This window comes from Thalassophryne amazonica, chromosome 16 (genome assembly GCF_902500255.1).
Source record: "Thalassophryne amazonica chromosome 16, fThaAma1.1, whole genome shotgun sequence".
NCBI lineage: Eukaryota > Metazoa > Chordata > Actinopteri > Batrachoidiformes > Batrachoididae > Thalassophryne > Thalassophryne amazonica.
The window spans coordinates 14958057-14978168 of NC_047118.1; the positions used below are offsets into that span (position 1 = coordinate 14958057).

Consider the following 20112-nt stretch of genomic DNA (forward strand, 5'->3'; position numbering starts at 1 on the left):
TCCAAGATTAAACTGAATGAACATCCTTCGAGGCCGGTGATTCCATAATTTTTGCCAGGGGTTGTATATATAATACTTTCTGTAGAGTGAAGCAGATGAGACACTACAACACCCCCTGGATGGGGTGCCATTCCATCGTAGGTTCCTTCCCAAGCCAAGAGCCGTTTTCCATTTACAACAGTTCCTGTACATTTATTGGTAGTCGTGTTTCATCCCATCTGGACTTCTCATCTTTTTTATGTTTTTTTTTTTTTTTTTCTGTTCTTCAGCTTTGTAAAACTTTGCAAAACTGTAACTGTTAGTATGGCCTAAGCAGTGGGTCACCCCTTTGAGTCTGGTCTGCTTGAGGTTTCTTCCTCAATATCAGAGGGAGTTTTCCCTTACCACTGGTGCCTGTGTGCTGCTCTCAGGGATGGTAAGGTTAGACCTTACTTGTGTGAAGCACATTGAGGCAGCTTTGTTGTGATTTGGCGCTATATAATTGAATACAGCCACCTGCTCTGCCTCCTACTGCTGGTTTGTGAAAAATGGAGTTGCCTCAGAGTAATAGCTAAAACTGATCACGTATTATTATTATTTGAGCACAGCTGACTTGGACATGGGAGCCCACGCAATTACTAGAAGAGTTTCGACCAGATTTTAACCATTCTTTGTGATTATGTGAATGAGTGAGACCAACCAAGGACAAACTCATTTGATTTAGAGAAAAATCAGTTAAGTCAAGGTTAAAGGTCAAAATTTGTGTACCAGTGTTTACACATAGTAATATTTTGAATGGCTACGCTGAAGAATTGTTTAAACCTAACCTATGGTTTATATTAAACACAAATATGAGATATGTCAACTTTCTCTTGTTAACATGACCTGTGACTCTGAAAGGCCAAACTTGAGGTTACAGCAGTTTCACTCAGTTTAGAGCCTGTATGGATTAACATGGTGACAGGTTAGTGTTTGGTTCCATTTTGGATAGAACTGATCAAATATCAAGGCCACACACATCCAATATTAGGAGTGAACCAAAAATAAGGAATCAACACAACTTGGTGTCCAACAAATAAGGTTGTGGTTGTTGCACTCTTTGCCTTTTCACCCAGTGACTGCTGGGAAAGGCTCCAGCTCCTCTGTGACCCTTAAATTGGAATAAGCAGGTGCAGGAAATGAATGAATTTAAAGTAGTCTTGCAAATGAGCTGTATTCAATCATGTGTGCTGCTCATTACATGCTGAAAGCATGTAAAGAAAACCTTGCATATGCATCACAATAATTAGAAATAAACAATGTTGGTATATTTTGTAAGGTTTTTACTGTTTTGTGAAGTGGAAAATGTTTTCCTATCCTGTATTCTATTTGTGCAGCAACCGTAGGAGCATATTACTAACTAAATGAAATCAGTCTAAATTTCTGTAATAGATTACAAAACAGCAGGCAACAAACTCAACAAGAAGAGGAGCTGGAGGTTTGTTTTAAAACTACAATACTGAATCCCAGAGTATGACTTTGGAACAGAAACACAAGTCAGTTTTTTGAGGATTTAGGCAGCTTATGTGTGTATCAGTCAATATAGGGACACTGACCAACCCACTTGCCTTTCTGTTCTATGAAAGAATATTGTCAAAATGTCAACCATATATTCAGACAAAACAAGTCCACTGCGTTCCTTTGTTTAAATAAGATTTATTTCTTTACGAATAACTGAAGAAAAGTGTTAGCAATTTCTGTACAATTATATCTTTGTTGTCCCTTGGATTTCTGAAAACCTTGTATGATTGACAGGTTTGAGAAATATGCTGCCACATAGTGCTGTATTTTTGTTTTTTAAACCTAAAATGGATCTGGTTAGTCCACAGGTATCTGTCTGTTTCATTCTAATATAATCCAAGAAGGAGTTCGTTAAGCCTCACTGTTGTCTCCAGTTTGATTTTTCATTAGCTCCTCTTCTCTCCATCAGTTCAGCATTGTCTTAAAAGAGGCACATTAGAAATACTGCCATTTCCCAAGGACTGTGTCTTTGATTGCATCCACAAACTGTGCAGGCACCCAGTAGACCCAATACTGAGAGGCTTCCGTTGGACCCAGCTGAAAAGCCTGCAAAATTGGAAAAACCCATTAGCGATTTGTAACTAATAGTGTAAGCACACTACTGTACAGTCATAAAACTCAGGACACAAATACTGAATCCAGAGCATTGAACACCCTTTCTGTTAATGGTAAATGGACTGTATTTATATAGCGCTTTTCTATCTGCATCAGACGCTCAAAGCACGTTACAATTATGCCTCACATTCACCCATTCACACAAACACACACACACCGCTGCCATGCAAGGCGCTCACTGCACACCGGGAGTAGCTTTGGGATTAAGGACCTTGCCCAAGGGCCCTTAGTGATCTTTCCGTTCAGGCTGGGGTTTGAACCGAGGATCCTCTGGTCCCAAGCCCAATGCTTTTCCACTAAACATCACCTCCCTCCCTGTTAGATGTTATACCATTATACTGTTCATTTTCTTATTTTTTCCTTTGTGATTTTATTCCTTATTGAACATTTTTGTCACAAGATGTTAAGGAGGGAAAACAACACACACAGAGCATATGTTAATTTAGAAGCTTTAACTTATAGATTTTTGTGCTGTACCCAGTAATCAGAGATAAATCTCTATCAATATATTCACAATGTAACACTGATGAACAATGACATTCGAAATGCCCACACACCAGTTTGTCTCACAGTCAAATATCAGTGTTGTAAACACTTAAGCATCTATTAATTTCAGGAAAAGGTGATGAAATAACATCAGAATCAGTTTCTACTATACAAAATGGCAAAGAAAAGGACAAATCTTTCCATCTTACATGTATGATGGAATGTTTTGCCAGTATTGCGCTGACAGGTCTTTTGGGGTTTTTTTTTTTTTTTTTGGCTGACTCTGATTTCACTAACAACACACAACACAAAAAAAAAAAAAAACAGACAAGTCTTTAGACATAAAGGTTAGACAATACAGACAGTCCCATGGGAATGGCTGTCGGCATGCCGAATGTGAAGGGCTTTCCTGCTGCCGCCGATTTGTCGCTGGGCCCGACTGGTATAGATTTGGCTAAGAATCCTTTAGCTGAAACGCATGAATTCAGACAAGCATGCTCGATCTGCTTCGTGAAAACTGGTATGGAATTTGTGTTCACTGGTGCAGTTGTGTGTTTTTTTTTTTGTTTTTTTTTTTGTCATGCAGTGTCAAATGACAGCAGTACTTATTTCTTAAATGTTTTTAATTTCCGTCTGCATAGGGCCTGGTGTGTTGGATTACACACTTCACACTGAAGATCATAAATGCAAAAAGGATGCTTTACTTGGCAGAATAAAGCACTCTGCAGACAAAACATGGAAGCTCATTCGCCCCAGACCAACAAAAACGCAATATGTTGGACCTTATTACATTTGCAAAGGTAATATTTAAACATCCCTGACGACGTGTTTGCACATGACTTAAAAAAATTAATATCTGATTGAATCCTCTAAAGCTACCATTGAATGCTTAAAATGAAACCATTCAATACCATATTCAGTTTATTGTCGTTATACTGTGCTTGGGGCATGTACACCGCAAAAGTAATTTGTGCGCAAAACACATTTCCTAGTGGAGTATTCCTTTGATGTAGCTGCAGAATATATGGAATAGATGTGCTGCATGAATGCAGCTGACCCATGTCGATGCTGTCAAATCAGCCGCAAACGCCTCATCACCACGTCAGTATGAACAGGGTATAACTGGTGGAAAAACAGTGAAAGAGTTTCCCAAAATTTATATTAAAACCTGTGCATGAGTTTTAATGTCTTGGCCAGATTTTGTATCATCTTCAGCAGCAATAGACACAATTTGCTTCATAGTAGCATGAGAATTTAGTGCGGCACATCAGCTACACTGTGGCACCTTGGTTGCAGACTCCTGTGTGACTCCAAAAATGTGTCTTTTTGCAAGTCTCGGGCTGGTAGTGAAATGGCAGAGAAGCCAGTGAACCTCAGACTGAGGGCTAATAATTATCAGCCATGGTGCCCACCAAAATCCTGTTATTGTATCATGAGACAAGACACTGGATTTTGTGAGGCACCCCTTGTTGTCTATTAAGTGAAGGAAAACACAGCTACCTGTCTGTCTATACCCATATATGATTTTTACTGTCTGTATATGGCATCTATCATAATTCTCTAAGGCCCAAATCTGTGTTATTTGTTTGCCTGTCCAACGAAAAAAACAAAATGAAAGCAACACAACATAGTATTTGTTGTTTTTTTTTTGGGGGGGGGGGTTGTAAAGCACATTATGAATCCCATCACTCACAGTGGAGGCATTCATCTCATGCTAACGTTAGCCTGATAGCATTGCAATACCATGTGAATGTTAGCACGCTAAACTAGGTTTCTTTCCAACATTGGCCTGTTAGTACTGCATTGGCATCGTTAATTCGCTAACATTTTACGTGTATTTTTTTTTTGCTTGTTTTTTGAAGCACATAAAATCTTGTTGCTCACAATGGAAGCACTCAACTCATACTAATGTTAACTGCGATGTCACTGCGTTGATGTTGCCCCTAGCGCTAAGATTGCGCCAAGCCATTTATACAGTATATAGTAGGATTTTAAGATAAACTAAGGAAACAGTGCTGCAACACAATAGATTATGGGCTGTATAATCAGTATCCCTTTGGATTTTTGAGACCATCACCTGTGTGAAAATGTTGGCAACTGAAAGCCTGTGGTACCCAAGCAACATAGTTTTTTCACACTCATGCATTTTGAGCGTTAGTGAGAACCGTTAGCCCAAAATGTCAGCATGCATAAAAGTAAGTCCCTTCGGCTGCTCCAAAGTCTTACATTTTGGAACATATTCTTAAAAAAAATTAAAAAAAAAATGCACATTCTTTGAAAATGGTACTACTTTGCACTTTGACGTAAAAATGCAATTAAAATACATGTCTGCTTCATCCAAAGACAGCACATCTTGTTCACTATAGGCAGCCATGTTGTCACCACACATCACCGAACCGCTGTTACGGTGATTGTCATTGGCCAGTTGCTTGGTTAGATCCGTTCTAAGCTTAGCGGATATTTTTAATATGCAAACAATGAATTAAAAATCGAAATCGCACAAAGTACTCTGTATTATTGCGCAACGTGTAGTCTATATTATTGTTCTTCCAAAATGTCATTTGTAAGACATAGCTGAGTAATAAGACATTTGTCATGTTTTCTTTGGTGTTTGATTTGTTGCTGATGCTCAATATCTTCTTTTTGGTGCTTTCAGAGGTGGCTGTTGGAAAGGAGTGCCTGTATCCCGGTCACTGCACATTTGCATACTGCCAGGAAGAGATTGATGTTTGGACTCTAGAGCGAAAAGGGTTTATCTCCAGGGAGCTACTTTTTGATCCTTTTGGGCACAGTGCCAATGTGAGGTTGAATATCCCAAAGATCTTGCAGGAGCATCATGGGATATTCATGTTTCTCTGTGGAGTGAGTATCTCGTTTTGGACCAGATGTCACACTTAGTGTGGTGAGGTGCATCTAATATTTCAGTGGAACGTAACGGGGGGCTTTATGCTGTCTGCCCTTTTCTGGGGTGAAAGGGTTGGAGATGGTGAGGAAATGGGCCAGATGGAGTAAGAATGAGCTTGATTCCTAGTTTTACCCGAGTACAAAAAATAACTTGAAGGGTGCTCAGGGACCACATACTTCTGCTGACGCAAGTATCTATGCCGACTTACAGAGGGAAGAATTTAAAATGTTTTTCGGTATTAGTGACTTCACTACAACATAATATAGAAGTCATAGTTGTTGCAGGGATATTCATCCTTTGTGATGTCATTTGATTTGTTTTTGGAATACCTTAAAAGAAGCAGCAATAGCCTGGAAATAGAAACATCAACGCTAAATGCTAAAGCTTCCATCTAAAATGTGGTGTTGGTTCTGAGATGGACAACCCATGTCACTATACTTCATATCCTCTGTATATTGATGCATCATCTTACACAACAATTTTTTTAAGTTTTTCTGATTTTTATTTTTTTACGTTTTTCTGAGTTACCAGCCAATAAGCTGCTAACCCTTGGCGTTGGCGTTGTCCATTTATTGCGATATATTGTGATTTTTTTTTTTTTTTTTTTTTTTGCAAGAGTGTAATATGGGTCATTTACATTATTCTAGTCTAAAAATCATATTCATAGATTCGTTCGTTTGGAGATTTTCGCAAATGTTTTTTGTAATTTTGTCAAGGATGTAATATGGGTCGTTGACATATATCAGGTCAAACAGTTATAAATTCATTCGTTAGGAAATGGCGGTCATTTTTATGCCGAAAAATCTTCTGCAAAACTGTCTGATAACTTTTCTTTTAATTTAACAAGGGCACAATATTGGTAATTGACATTGTTCCTGTCCCAAAATTATTTGCATAAATTTGTTTGTTTTGGAAATGGTGGCCATTTTTAGAGGGCCCTTGGCTCTCTGGTTATTTACTTGACGACGTGGAGTGAATATTCTGGGGGGGGGGGGGTTATAGTGATCAGCATGCCTGTCTGTCCATTTTCACTTGTTAGTGTGATATCTCAAGAGCCAGATATCTGGAGACCTTGGGGTCAATTTCAAGGTCACAGTGAGATGTTCAATATATTGTGATTTGCCACTCTTGTTAGCGGAAAGCTCAAGAACTAGTTGACCAATTTAATTTATATTTAGCATAAGGGTGTACTTGATTCCCTGACACTTTATATTACTGATTTGTGGGGACCGGGGGGGATATGTCATCTCCTGATGTCTCTTTTTTTTCTTAGTCCTGTCACTTTCATCTAATTGAATAAATTATGTATAAATATTCCATATACACATTATGCAGCAAAACATAAACCAGTGGCTTCAAATGAATTTCAGAAAGTGCTGGTTTCATTACAACTTAAAAAAAAAAATTGTGGCATTTTCACTGGTTAACGTGCACTTCCTCCAGGATTGTTGTGTTGGCCCATGGCCCAGAAATGCATTAATCCCACATCTAGATGATCTGCACAAGATGGGTTTCCATGTTAACTGTGCTTTGGTGAAACTACACCTCTGCCTGTAGTTCTAGTTCTACTCGGTTAAGGGAGGGCAAACGGGTGTTTTGTACCTTGACAGAGGTATGTAGCGGTAAGGTCACTTTCGGTTTGTGTGAGCACATTCCCATCTAACTTTTTAAAGAGGATGTTGTGTACGCATGTTTTTGTCAGTAAACCACCTCTTTAATCAGATTGTATGTAGCTATGGGATGGATTTTCATGCTCATGCAGATGACTTGCAGATGTACGTGCCTGTTATGTAGATAACGTCTCATATTGCAAAACTGGAGGCTTGTCTGCAGTAAAACACTGGCTGTTCTAATTTTCTCCTTTTGAAATCTGATATATAGTGACATCTTTATGATCAGTTTACATTCTCTCTGGTGATTGTGGGATTTATCATAGAGGAAAAAATTAAAACATTGCAGCGTGATGTTTTCATCTTGCATATTAGAGAGGTGACTAAGACAGTCTATTTTCATTTGTGTAACATTCCAATAATTAGACCTTCCTGTAGTGAATGTTACAATTCAGATTTCTCACGTGTCCTCCATAAATGACCATTGTAATGTTCCATTTTCTGGCTTACCACATGGCTGCTAGAGATTTGAATAAAACTGAAATTTGGAGTGGAATTCAGATTTGATCTTCCGAGGCCAGCCTCTCAAGTAGAGCCTATGTATGGAAAACACTAACATATCAGGTTGATTACCACTGAATCTTTTAAGGTTATTCTTGGAACATTATTTTTGTGTTGGTTATAACTAGAATTGTTTTTCTTAAATTATTTCTATTTGTTTGTGTCTATTTTATTTGCAGTTTGAATTTTTGACTTCTAATGATTTGCATCTTCAATTTACTGTGATGTTTGTTTTTAACTATGAGAGCACTTTAGTTTCCTTAGAACTTTGTGTATGTAATATGATCTGCAGGTGTGTTTTGATCACAAACCCAGAATAATCAGCAAAACCAACAAAGATGATCCTTCACGTTGCTCCCATCCAGTGACAAAGCACGACTTTGAAGAGCATAAGTGAGTTATCTTACCTTTTTAAAAACATTAAAAACATGTTTTTGGACAGTTGTGGAAGAGTTTGTCTCAGTTCTATTTCAGATAATCACCTCACACTATTATTATTATTATTATTATTATTAGTTCCTTGTAGGTGCCTGGTTCACATTTGAAGGAGAACACAGTGCGCTATTCCAAAATCAGACCTTTGAGTCCCCTGTGCCAATTGGACCTTTGTCGCCATGAAGTTCGTTATGGCTGCGTGAGAGAAGATGACTGTTTCTATGCCCACAGTCTCGTTGAACTGAAGGTTTGGATGCTGCAGCATGAACTTGGTAAGGCTGCTCTGGGAAAGAAATGGTGAAAATGTGACTAGTGTTCCAGTAAAATGACTGCTTTGGATATTCCATTATTTTATTGTTCTAAAATGGTTTGTTTTTATTTTGTGTATTTTGTTTGCATTCATTACATAGGCATCACCCTGAAAGTATTGTCCAGGAGGTCAAAGAAGTATTGGAATTCAGCAGCTGCTTTGCAAGGAAACCAGGTGAGGTTACACAACTTTGGGGTGTAGTCATTGATTTCTCCTTTTTCTTCCCGCTTTCCTCAGTTTTTTTCTACATTTTCATTGTCAAATCTAGGGAATTGGCAGCGTAGCCTTTTCCACCTTTTAGTCTTTAAATTATTCTGTCACAGCTCCAGGCTTCATTGTTTTGCTTCTGTGGCACACAGTGAAGTGGTTCATGACTTGTAAAGTTGGTGCTGCTGATTGTTCTTTTTTTTTTCCGCTGTATGTGTGCCGTTCTAAAGATTATTAAGGTAGCTGTATTTTCTCTTTAACCGGGGAAGCTGCTCTAATGCACTGCAGCAGTAGCTGTGTCCTGATCCTTGTACGATCACACTTGTGAGAGTATAGTGGCGCTCAGTAGACTTATGAATCGGACTGGTGTAATATTTGCATCTGTTCAAAAAATGATTCATGAAGAGAAGGAAAAAAGTTGTCACGTTTATTTATTTTTAATTTAATTAGCTTATAATGTGCCAAATCACAGCAAAAGCTGTCTCAAGGCGCCTTACATGAAACAAGTCAACATAAAATTTAATAAATAATTAAAATGAATTAAATTTTCAAATATATAAATAAAAACAGAAGTAAAAGAATAAAACAATACAAAAAAAAAACTTCCCTAAGAATGTTATTTTATGGTGCTATGGCTTCTTACATCAACAAGAAAAATTAATCAGCAGGATCATTTATAATGCTCACACTGCATTAATGAGCAGAAGCTCAATTAATGTTTATTGTACAAGCACAACCTATAGGTGACGTAAACACACAATGTAATTAAACTTTTGAAAACGCCAACACATTTATAATGTAAACACCTACCTTAGATTTAACCTGTTGTTCATGTTGTCTCACACCACTCCAGATGCATGCAGGGTTCTTGCTTGTGAAAATCTGACATAATGCATTTTCCTCCTAAAAATTATACTTGCACTCTTAACTTGAAATAGTTTCTTTCATAAGACAGTCTTTTTAATCATTAATTTTATTGACTTATGCTTGTATGTGTGCATGTTTCTTCATGTGCCTTTGTCACCCACTGCAGTAAGCTAGGGACTTGTAACAGGTCTGCATGGTGAGCAGGCTTGGGCGTTAGTACTTTTTAATTATTTTAAATTCACGATCTGTTTTATTTATTTATATGTAGAATGTATTTCTAATGCATTTGACTTACACTTTCAACTAAACTAACCTACTAAGCAATGTGACGCACTTTGACCACAGAGGCCTGAACAAACATGGTCCACAGGATGCAAGTTAGTAACCCTGATTTAGTCACTGCACAGGGTTGACTTATTAATCTCTCACAGATGTCAGATTACGTATGATTCACTTCAAACCTCCCTGGGCAAAAAAAAAAAAAAATAATAATACTCCACAGAAATTTGTGTTTGAGTGGAAGGACATCTAGATGAATTAATACCTCAAGTCACCACATCGAGGGCTTTTAAATGAATTTTTAATGACGCGACATCAGAAGTTTCCATTGTGACAAAATCAGACTGATCTTACCCGAGTGATGTAGTGCAGAGATAACAGAATATTTACAGAGGAATCTTTCAAATAGTGACACAAGCACCAAATTGGTGCACAAATACTCCTTAGACATTACTCTTTTGAAAAAGCAGACAGCCCACTTGAATTTTCAGTAAGTGGTCAGGCAGGGGTCAATGAAGAATTGCACCAGGGGTCAAAATTTATTGAAACTATACCACATTGTTTGTCTGAGCATAAAGAGTCAATGAAGATAGTTTGGACTATTTATGATTGAATTCTATGGATTTATGGGATAAAAACAGCTAAACGTGTTGACAGGTCAATTTCAGTTTCTGTATGGGTCAAAAGTTAAAGTTGCTCGAGTTTTGTAAAAAGTGATGCAGATCATTGCTGGAGTTATAATAGGGTTCTTAAAAGAGTAGTTTGCACCATGTGTGGTGCTTATGTACGCATATCACATGTTTATAGAATCCAGTGGACATCAACCTTGTTTGACTTTTACTTTGGACAACAAACATTCAAAAGTTAAACCTATTCCATTTATTAATCCTATTAGCTCAATAAATAATTTGCATTACTTTTTTTTAAACCCTGTGACCTATACCAAACTACACCTTTTTTTGGGATCTTTATGATCAGACAAATGTGGTATACTTTTCAATATATTGAAGCATTTTTAAATTTGGGACCTGTGTTATTCCTTCATTGACCCCTGCCTGGCTGCCTATTGAAAATTCAAGTGGGCCATCTGCTTTTTTCAAGAGAGTAATATCTAAGGAGTATTTTTGCCAAGTTTGGTACTTGTATTACCATTTGAAAGAGTGCAGCAGATAACTGAAACAAATTGAAACGGTTTAGAAAAGGGTATTTTATACAAGGTGTTTGCCCTGTTTTGTTCTGCCCTTATCCCAGTAAAATAACACAGGTACCTTTTTTTATCTCACACAAGGGAGATAAGCCTCCTCTGTGCAGTGTTTCAGATGCACTGCACTGATAGAGGGACAAGATGTACCCATCCTCATAGAAAATACAGGGTAACATGTTGCATAAGCAAAAGGCAGCTTGAGTAAACAGGTTTCCTTATTGTGGCTGATTTATCTGTTTGCCATGGCAGAAGCAGCGTGAAAGAGTGGTAGATTTACAGAATTTATTATTTTCTTACAGACCCACACGTTAACTAGAAAACAATTCACAGCAAGTATTGGAAAAAGTCATCGTCATTCATGAGGTATTGGAAAAGTAACATCCAAAATGCTGTTTATCATATTACACATAGCTAGGATGCATAATTTAATTTTGTGAAACTTCTGTCCTGCCAAAGCATACATTGTTCTAAAAACAGATCAATATTACTTGCAACCAGACCTGTCTAAGACAATTTTCAATTAAGACAATACCAGATAGTACAAATACACTGCCTTCACATAACCGTGGGTTTGTTGACAAGCATGGCTTACCATAACTAATATGATGGAAATACAAGAATAACTTCTTGTTTATATAACTTTATCCCAATTCAAAGTTGAATATGCAGGTCAATGATTAACGCTTATTTATTTCTCAAGTCGTGTGAATTTTATGTAAATATTTCATGTGGTTTTCATCAAAATGTACACAGTGTGTACCAGATGTTTTATGGGCACATTGATTTGTCTAACAATTCAAGAGAGTTTAATAACATCATTTAAATTGCAATGCGCTGGGCACTGCACAAGTATTGTAGTAGTAGGAAATTTTAACTAATACTTTAAATCTTGTCTGCTCCACAGCTTTCTAGCACACAGAGAAGGTTTGGACCTCCAAATATGAAGCTGATGTTCGTTTGTGGTCAGTGTTGGAGAAATGGCCAACTGAGTGAAGCTGACAAGAACAAAAAGTATTGCTTAGCCAAGGCCAGACACACGTAAGTATTTGGGTTTCTTGTTCAGTTTATTTGTTTTGCATTACATAAGTCACCCCCAGGGTGCATCACAAGGGTAAGTAAGGTCTAACCTTCCCAATGCTATCTAAGGTTTTGATCAAGTCTTCCCACACCGTGGCAGTATAGCAGTCTCTCAGGACACTTTCCTGACGGAACGAGTGGTTACCAGCTGGCTTTGGACCGGGGGGGGGGGGGGGGGGGGGGGTGGACTAGGGTTGTGGTCTGACTTCCCTAGAGGGGGGAGGGGTGTGACTCTGTATGTATCCCTCACAAGAATAAGATCACGGATACAAGTGGCAGAAATGAGATTCCTCTGTCCAGTATCTTTGCTTACAATCCTGGACAGGGTGAGAAGCTCAACCATCCGGGAGAGACTGTGAGAGAGCTGCTGCTTCTTTGCATTGAAAGAATCCAGCGGAGGTGGTTCTGGCACCTAGTGAGGATGCCCCCCTAGTTGTATCCTTAAAGACACTGAGTTGCGACATCATGACGACGCCACGTGGATGCAACCTAGTGCCGAGAAGATGGTAGCCGCAACGCCAGAACACCGCAAGGGACACAAAGGACGAAGCCAGTCAGACTCCAAAAATTAAACTTTAATTTTTTTTCTGCGTCCTGTGCTCAATGCAGAAAGGAAATAGTTTAGACGCAAGTCAGAGCAAAGCAACGGTATTCAACGTGACTGTAAACCACACCCTCACAGTAAAACGTTACCCAACGCCAGTTTATGAATCCTGCTTTGTTCCATTGTTCCCAAAGTATAAATCACACAGAATTGTTTTTATACTGTGTACACAATGCAGTAAAAACTACACGCTCAAAAGCACAGAAGAAAAAAATGCTGATTGCAGGCAGCTGCGCGATGTTACCTTGTCTCACAATTGTTTTTGAATAAAGTCCAAAGTCCCTGCTCACAGCCTGATTGTCAGAGACAGGACGTGTGCACAAAATACAGTATAACTCCAGACATCGCCACATTTTCTCAGGGACAGTTCATTCGCGTGCGGACGCAGCTCGCGGTCAGAGAAGATAAACATGACAGAACTCAGCGCAGACCTGCAGCTCAGCACAAGACGTACAAACTAGAAGAGAAATCAGAGCGCACACAGACTGGCTGCAGCTGAGTCTGTCCGCATGCTCTCCTCTGTGTCCTCACCTCCTCTCTGCCCCTCTGCTGTGCGGTCTTCAAGGCATTTCCTACTGGGAGGAAACCCCGGGGAAGACTCAGGACACACAGAAGGGATTATATTTCCCCACTCATTTGGGAATGCCTCAAGATCCCCCAGGAAGCATTACAGGACTTGGCCGAGGATAACGAAGTGTGGGATGAGCTCCCTTAGTCTGCCATCAATAATGGCTGAAAATGAATGAATGACTTCATACTTTTTCTTAACGTGTTACTACACAGGCAAGGGATGCAAAAACAGTGTGTGTGTGTGTGTGGTGTGTGGGGGGGGGGGGGGGGGGGGGTTCTGCCAGTTATTTTATTTGATTAAAAAAAAAACAAAACAAGATATTAGGAAGCTTTCACCTCATTTTTTCAGAGTGTAACTTCTGTCATATTGTTTTTCACACTGGGTTGTTTTACCCTTTATGGGCTGTGTGAAACATTTAACAAATACCTCATTCATGGACTGCAGAGTTTGAGAAACAGCCCTTTTATTATTCTCTGCTAAAAGCAAACGGGAGCATTCACACCCATTTAAAATTGCAACTGGAACTGAGTATTGCACTGTGAAAAGAATGTGCAAGAGGATATAGTGCCCTCCAAAAGTATTTTAAACACATTTTAATTTGTTTGTGCCATTTCAAGTGGTATAGAGGATTTTTTGAAAAAGAAGACCTGAAAGTTCAGTTACAATTTGCTAGAAGGTACATCTAAGATGTAAGCCTAGATTTGATTTGCTTTTGTGAAAGAAAACCCTCCTCTGTACCACTTCATCATGAAGCTGTATAACTGGGGATACATAATGCAAAATGCGCACAATGCACAATTTCTCCATCTGTAGCCAGAGAAGACTGGGAGTTCTTCTGAGCTGCCTGGGTGTATTGGTGGCTTTCCTCACTCGTCTCCTTCTTGCACAGTCACTCAGTTTTTGAGGACTGTCTACTCCACACAGGCTTACTATAGAGTGTCGTACTTTGATTTTCTTCATAACTGTTGTAAATAAAGTCCAAGACATTCAGTGGCTTGGAAATGTTCATGTATCCATCCCCTGACTTGTCTGAAGAAAACTAGCAATAAGACTGATTTACAGGTATTATACCAAAGGGTCCACTATTTATGCAACCCATCATCTTGGCTTTTATATTTTTAAAGTTGTAGAGATTTGGTTTGAGTTTAAGGAAGACTTTTTTTTATTATTTTTATATTGAGAAGCCAGATTTACTTTTTGTTTGAAATGGCATAAACAAATGAAAATGCATGAAATACCAAGGGCCTGAATACTTTTGGAGGGCACTATAAATCATTAAGGTCTAGTCTGGCAGCACGTGCTGGCACCCTGGGTTGGTACATCTGCCACAGTATGAAACCACCTTGGGTACGCTTGAATGTAAAAACTCACAGTTACAAATGGGAAGAGATCTAAAAATGCTGTAATTCTGGTTGTGGACACACTGAGGCAACTTGTAAGCTTACAACAAACATTTTCCATCACTTAAGTGTTTAAAAAAATGTTAGCAGGATCAGACATGTCAGTTGGAGACATTTTCCATATTTTGTCACATGGAATGTGTGCTGCTTGGTCAATTAGATCAAATTAGAGTCTTATTTGTGTTTCTACTTTAGGTGGGCAAAAGACAAGAGAGTTGTGCTTGCAACTTCTCTTGAAAGGAAAAAGTGGGCGGCGATTCGACCCCTTCCAACCAAGAAGCCCATCCCATCTCAATTTGAGGTATGTTTCCATCAATTACGACAGGAGCATTTGTTTCTCCCAGCCCCCAGCAGTTAGTTCAGTTTCAGTTAATGCACAGTACTTCCTTTCAGATTTGCATGCATGTGACAGCTGGCAAGAAGTGTCAATACATCGGGAACTGCACCTTTGCTCACAGCGTAGAAGAAAGAGACCTTTGGGGCTACATGAAGGAAAACAACAGTGAGTTTGATTTACTTTTTTTTTTTTTAAGACGTTTGTGTTTATAGAGTTCTTTCAGATGTGCATCAGTCGCCACATCTTTTATGAAGCTGTAAACGCACTCCGTACGTCCTTTGTAGTTCCAGATATGGATCAGCTGTACGAGATGTGGCTTCAGTCTCAGAAGCCTGGCTGGGGCGAAGAATCTTCCAGTAACTCTGTTCGTGAGAACGGCAAGCAGATCCACATGCCGACAGACTATGCTGAGGAAGTGGTGAGTTCAGCAAATGTATGGTGGTCGGTGTTTGCGCCTTGTAATCATAGTTGTTGAGATACCAACGTTTTGGTACAAACCAAGTCTATCTCTATATCTATCTAGGTTCTTGAAAGTGCCAAGAAAGCTTTATAAAGGAACCCACCACTTTAATCATATTTTAGATCTTGTTCTGACTTATGGTATGGAAATAGAAAGACTTAACAGTATTCCCTGAAAAACTCCCTTTTGTCTGATCATTTTTAATAACATTTACATTTACCCTGATGGACTACCCTGCAGTGGGGAATAAGTTTCATTACACTAGAAGTCTTTCAGAAAGCGCTGTAACTAGGTTTAAGGATATGATTCCTTCTTTATGTTCTCTGTCATATACCAACCACAGAGCAGAGTAGCTACCTAAACTCTGTAAGGGAGATAGAGTATCTTGTCAATAGTTTTACATCCTCATTGAAGACAACTTTGGATGCTGTAGCTCCTCTGAAAAAGAGAGCTTTAATCAGAAGTGTCTGACTCCGTGGTATAACTCACAAACTCGTAGCTTAAAGCAGATAACCCGTAAGTTGGAGAGGAAATGGCGTCTCACTAATTTAGAAGATCTTCACTTAGCCTGGAAAAAGAGTTTGTTGCTCTATAAGAAAGCCCTTCGTGAAGCTAGGACATCTTTCTACTCATCACTAATTGAAGAAAATAAGAACAACCCCAGGTTTCTTTTCAGCACTGTAGCCAGGCTGACAAAGAGTCAGAGCTCTATTGAGCTGAGTATTCCATTAACTTGAACTAGTAATGACTTCATGACTTTCTTTGCTAACAAAATTTTGACTATTAGAGAAAAAATTACTCATAACCATCCCAAAGATGTATCGTTATCTTTGGCTGCTTTCAGTGATGCCGGTATTTGGTTAGACTCTTTCTCTCCGATTGTTCTGTCTGAGTTATTTTCATTAGTTACTTCATCCAAACCATCAATATGCTTATTAGACCCCATTCCTGCCAGGCTGCTCAAGGAAGTCCTACCATTATTTAATGCTTCAATCTTAAATATGATCAATCTATCTTTGTTAGTTGGTTATGTACCACAGGCCTTTAAGGTGGCAGTAATTAAACCATTACTTAAAAAGCCATCACTTGACCCCAGCTAATCTTAGCTAATTATAGGCCAATCTCCAACCTTCCTTTTCTCTCAAAGATTCTTGAGAGGGTAGTTGTAAAACAGCTAACTGATCACCTGCAGAGGAATGGTCTATTTGAAGCGTTTCAGTCAGGTTTTAGAATTCATCATAGTACAGAAACAGCATTAGTGAAGGTTACAAATGATCTTCTTATGGCTTCGGACAGTGGACTTATCTCTGTGCTTGTTCTGTTGGACCTCAGTGCTGCTTTTGATACTGTTGACCATAAAATTTTATTACAGAGATTAGAGCATGTCATAGGTATTAAAGGCATTGCGCTGCGGTGGTTTGAATCATATTGTCTAATAGATTACAGTTTGTTCATGTAAATGGGGAATCTTCTTCACAGACTAAAGTTAATTATGGAGTTCCACAAGGTTCTGTGCTAGGACCAATTTTATTCACTTTATACATGCTTCCCTTGGGCAGTATTATTAGACGGTATTGCTTAAATTTTCATTGTTACGCAGATGATACCCAGCTTTATCTATCCATGAAGCCAGAGGATACACACCAATTAGCTAAACTGCAGGATTGTCTTACAGACATAAAGACATGGATGACCTCTAATTTCCTGCTTTTAAACTCAGATAAAACTGAAGTTATTGTACTTGGCCCCACAAATCTTAGAAGCATGGTGTCTAACCAGATCGTTACTCTGGATGGCATTCCCTGATCTCTAGTAATACAGTGAGAAATCTTGGAGTTATTTTTGATCAGGATATGTCATTCAAAGCGCATATTAAACAAATATGTAGGACTGCCTTTTTGCATTTACGCAATATCTCTAAAATCAGAAAGGTCTTGTCTCAGAGTGATGCTGAAAAATTAATTCATGCATTTATTTCCTCTAGGCTGGACTATTGTAATTCATTATTATCAGGTTGTCCTAAAAGTTCCCTAAAAAGCCTTCAGTTGGTTCAGAATGCTGCAGCTAGAGTACTGACGGGGACTAGCAGGAGAGAGCATATCTCACCCGTGTTGGCCTCCCTTCATTGGCTTCCTGTTAATGCTAGAATAGAATTTAAAATTCTTCTTCTTACTTATAAGGTTTTGAATAATCAGGTCCCATCTTATCTTAGGGACCTCGTAGTACCATATTACCCCATTAGAGCGCTTCGCTCTCAGACTGCGGGCTTACTTGTAGTTCCTAGGGTTTGTAAGAGTAGAATGGGAGGCAGAGCCTTCAGCTTTCAGGCTCCTCTCCTGTGGAACCAGCTCCCAATTCAGATCAGGGAGACAGATACCCTCTCTACTTTTAAGATTAGGCTTAAAACTTTCCTTTTCGCTAAGGCTTATAGTTAGGGCTGGATCGGGGTGACCCTGGACCATCCCTTGGTTATGTTGCTTTAGACGTAGACTGTGGGGGGTTCCCATGATGCACTGTTTCTTTCTCTTTTTGCTCCGTATGCATCACTCTGCATTTAATCATTAGTGATCGATCTCTTTTTCCTGGTTCTTTCCCTCAGCCCCAACCAGTCTCAGCAGAAGACTGCCCCTCCCTGAGCCTGGTTCTGCTGGAGGTTTCTTCCTGTTAAAGGGAGTTTTTCCTTCCCACTGTGGCCAAGTGCTTGCTCATAGGGGGTCGTTTTGACCGTTGGGGTTTTTCATAATTATTGTATGGCCTTGCCTTGCAATGTGGAGCGCCTTGGGGCAACTGTTTGTTGTGATTTGGCGCTATATAAGAAAAAAGTTGATTGATTGATTGAAATAACACTGGTTTCTACCCAAAAAAAAGTTCTTGCATGGACTTTGAGAGCTAATTTAGGGTGATTTTGGCATAGAATCTGAACTCACATTTCCTCTAATCACTTTTTTTTTTTTTTTTTTTTGCAATTTGCATGTTCCATATTGATGGATTCTGCAAATGTTGCTCATTCAGAAGTTTGACACCACTAATCCTGCTTCAAAAGAATAGTGTTCTAAACAGGTTTGCGAAATGTGAACAAGAGCCATATCGTTTATGGTGCCGAAGAGGTGTGCGAGACTGCAGCTTTTGCTTCAGTGCTTGATACGAGAATGTTTTCATATCTCAAAAACGTGATTGGGAAGAACTAACACCATATTACCCAAAATCTGTTGGAAAAACTCCATGCAAGAAAAATTGTGTTGACCAGTGTAATGCGGTCAGCTCTTAATGTTTAGTTTCCTTGCTTCGGGCAACTAAGTGAAATGTGTAAAGCTGCCAGTATGTTTTTATGAATGAGCTTCACCATAAAATTTTAACATTAAAATAATGGCATCTGTATCGCCAAAAGATCATTGTGGTCCTATGGAGTAAACGGGCTAAGCGAGAACAAACATCTGTTCAAGAAGTAATTTAGGAAAGCTTCACATGGGAATTAAGTTCCAACTATACGCTCTTGGCTTTAGAAGACTATTAAATTGCTGCCTGCAAGTATCGTCCTTGTTTATCAGAAGGCGGTGCTCCAAACATGCTAAGATCCAGGGTCTCTGACTTTTCAAAGAAAATAACTTTCAGTAGTGTGATTGAACAATTTGTAATCACTCTCGTTGCTGTTTCGTCTTTTCACAGGCTGGTAATCACTGTTGGCTGTGCGGTAAAAACTGCAATAGTGAGAAGCAGTGGCAGCAGCATATCACTTCAGAAAAACACAAGGAGCGAGTTTTCAACTCTGAGGATGATCAGAACTGCTGGCAGTATCGATTTCCCACGGGCACTTTTAAAGTTTGCGAGCGGTAAGACCAGTGTCCTCAGAACAGGCTCGAGGAGGCATGTGTGCTTCTAACCCTCTTTACGTCTGATCTCGTGCGTTTGTTGTTTTTTTTTTGGAACAGGTTCCTCAAAGGCACGTGCACGGAGGAGGACTTGTGTAAGCTGGCCCATGGGGAGCAGGAACTAAAAGAGTGGCTGGAACGCCGTGAATTCCTTTTGATGAAACTTGCCAAAGCCAGAAAAGACCATCTTATAGCACCGAACGACAATGACTTTGGAAAATACAGTTTTCTGCTTAAAGACATTAAGTAAATGACGTAGACATGATCCCTGACAAAGAAAGCAGTATTGTGTGGCACAAACAGTCTTGAGACGGGGGTGATCCTTCAGGTCCCACGTGGAAGGAGGGAAACACCCTGATCTCACAGCATGATTTTACTGAAGGGCTCTCCGACCCCGCCCTCTGATTGGTGGTTGGTTTACTCTGTAAAGGCGTGTTACTGTTAACAGTGAATGTTACATGGGACATTCCTGGAGCTTTGCTATGCACCTTTCAGAATAACTGAAACTGGTGATGAAAATAGCATGTGTAAACCTCAATCAGAGACACGATCAGATACTTATAAAATTCAATTCTTAAGCAGGTTCTGTGTTAATGACCTTTACCCTTCAGTAAGTTTTAAGTATGAGATACTTAAAAAAAAAAAATCAAGTGTTGAGTTAACATTATCTTATTTTAAATTGTCAACATTTTCAATTTACATTTGTGTAATAGTGTTACCAGTGTATTGGGCACCAACCAAATAAAGGATTTTTTTTAAAAGTGATGTTTAGATTG

At 39.1% G+C, this 20112-nt stretch overlaps 1 protein-coding gene across 1 annotated transcript; it reads left to right on the top strand.

Moving 5' to 3' along the window:
- The first annotated feature begins 1491 nt into the window (after positions 1-1491).
- Positions 1492-20096, top strand: LOC117527972 (zinc finger CCCH domain-containing protein 7A-like). Its single transcript, XM_034190488.1, is given in 14 exon segments — positions 1492-1514; positions 2988-3160; positions 3282-3440; positions 5297-5502; positions 8009-8109; positions 8243-8253; positions 8256-8423; positions 8562-8635; positions 11923-12056; positions 14866-14971; positions 15064-15172; positions 15292-15425; positions 19134-19297; positions 19397-20096. Coding segments are annotated over 14 exon segments (1752 nt in total). The 3' UTR covers positions 19587-20096.
- Positions 20097-20112: the final 16 nt, after the last annotated feature.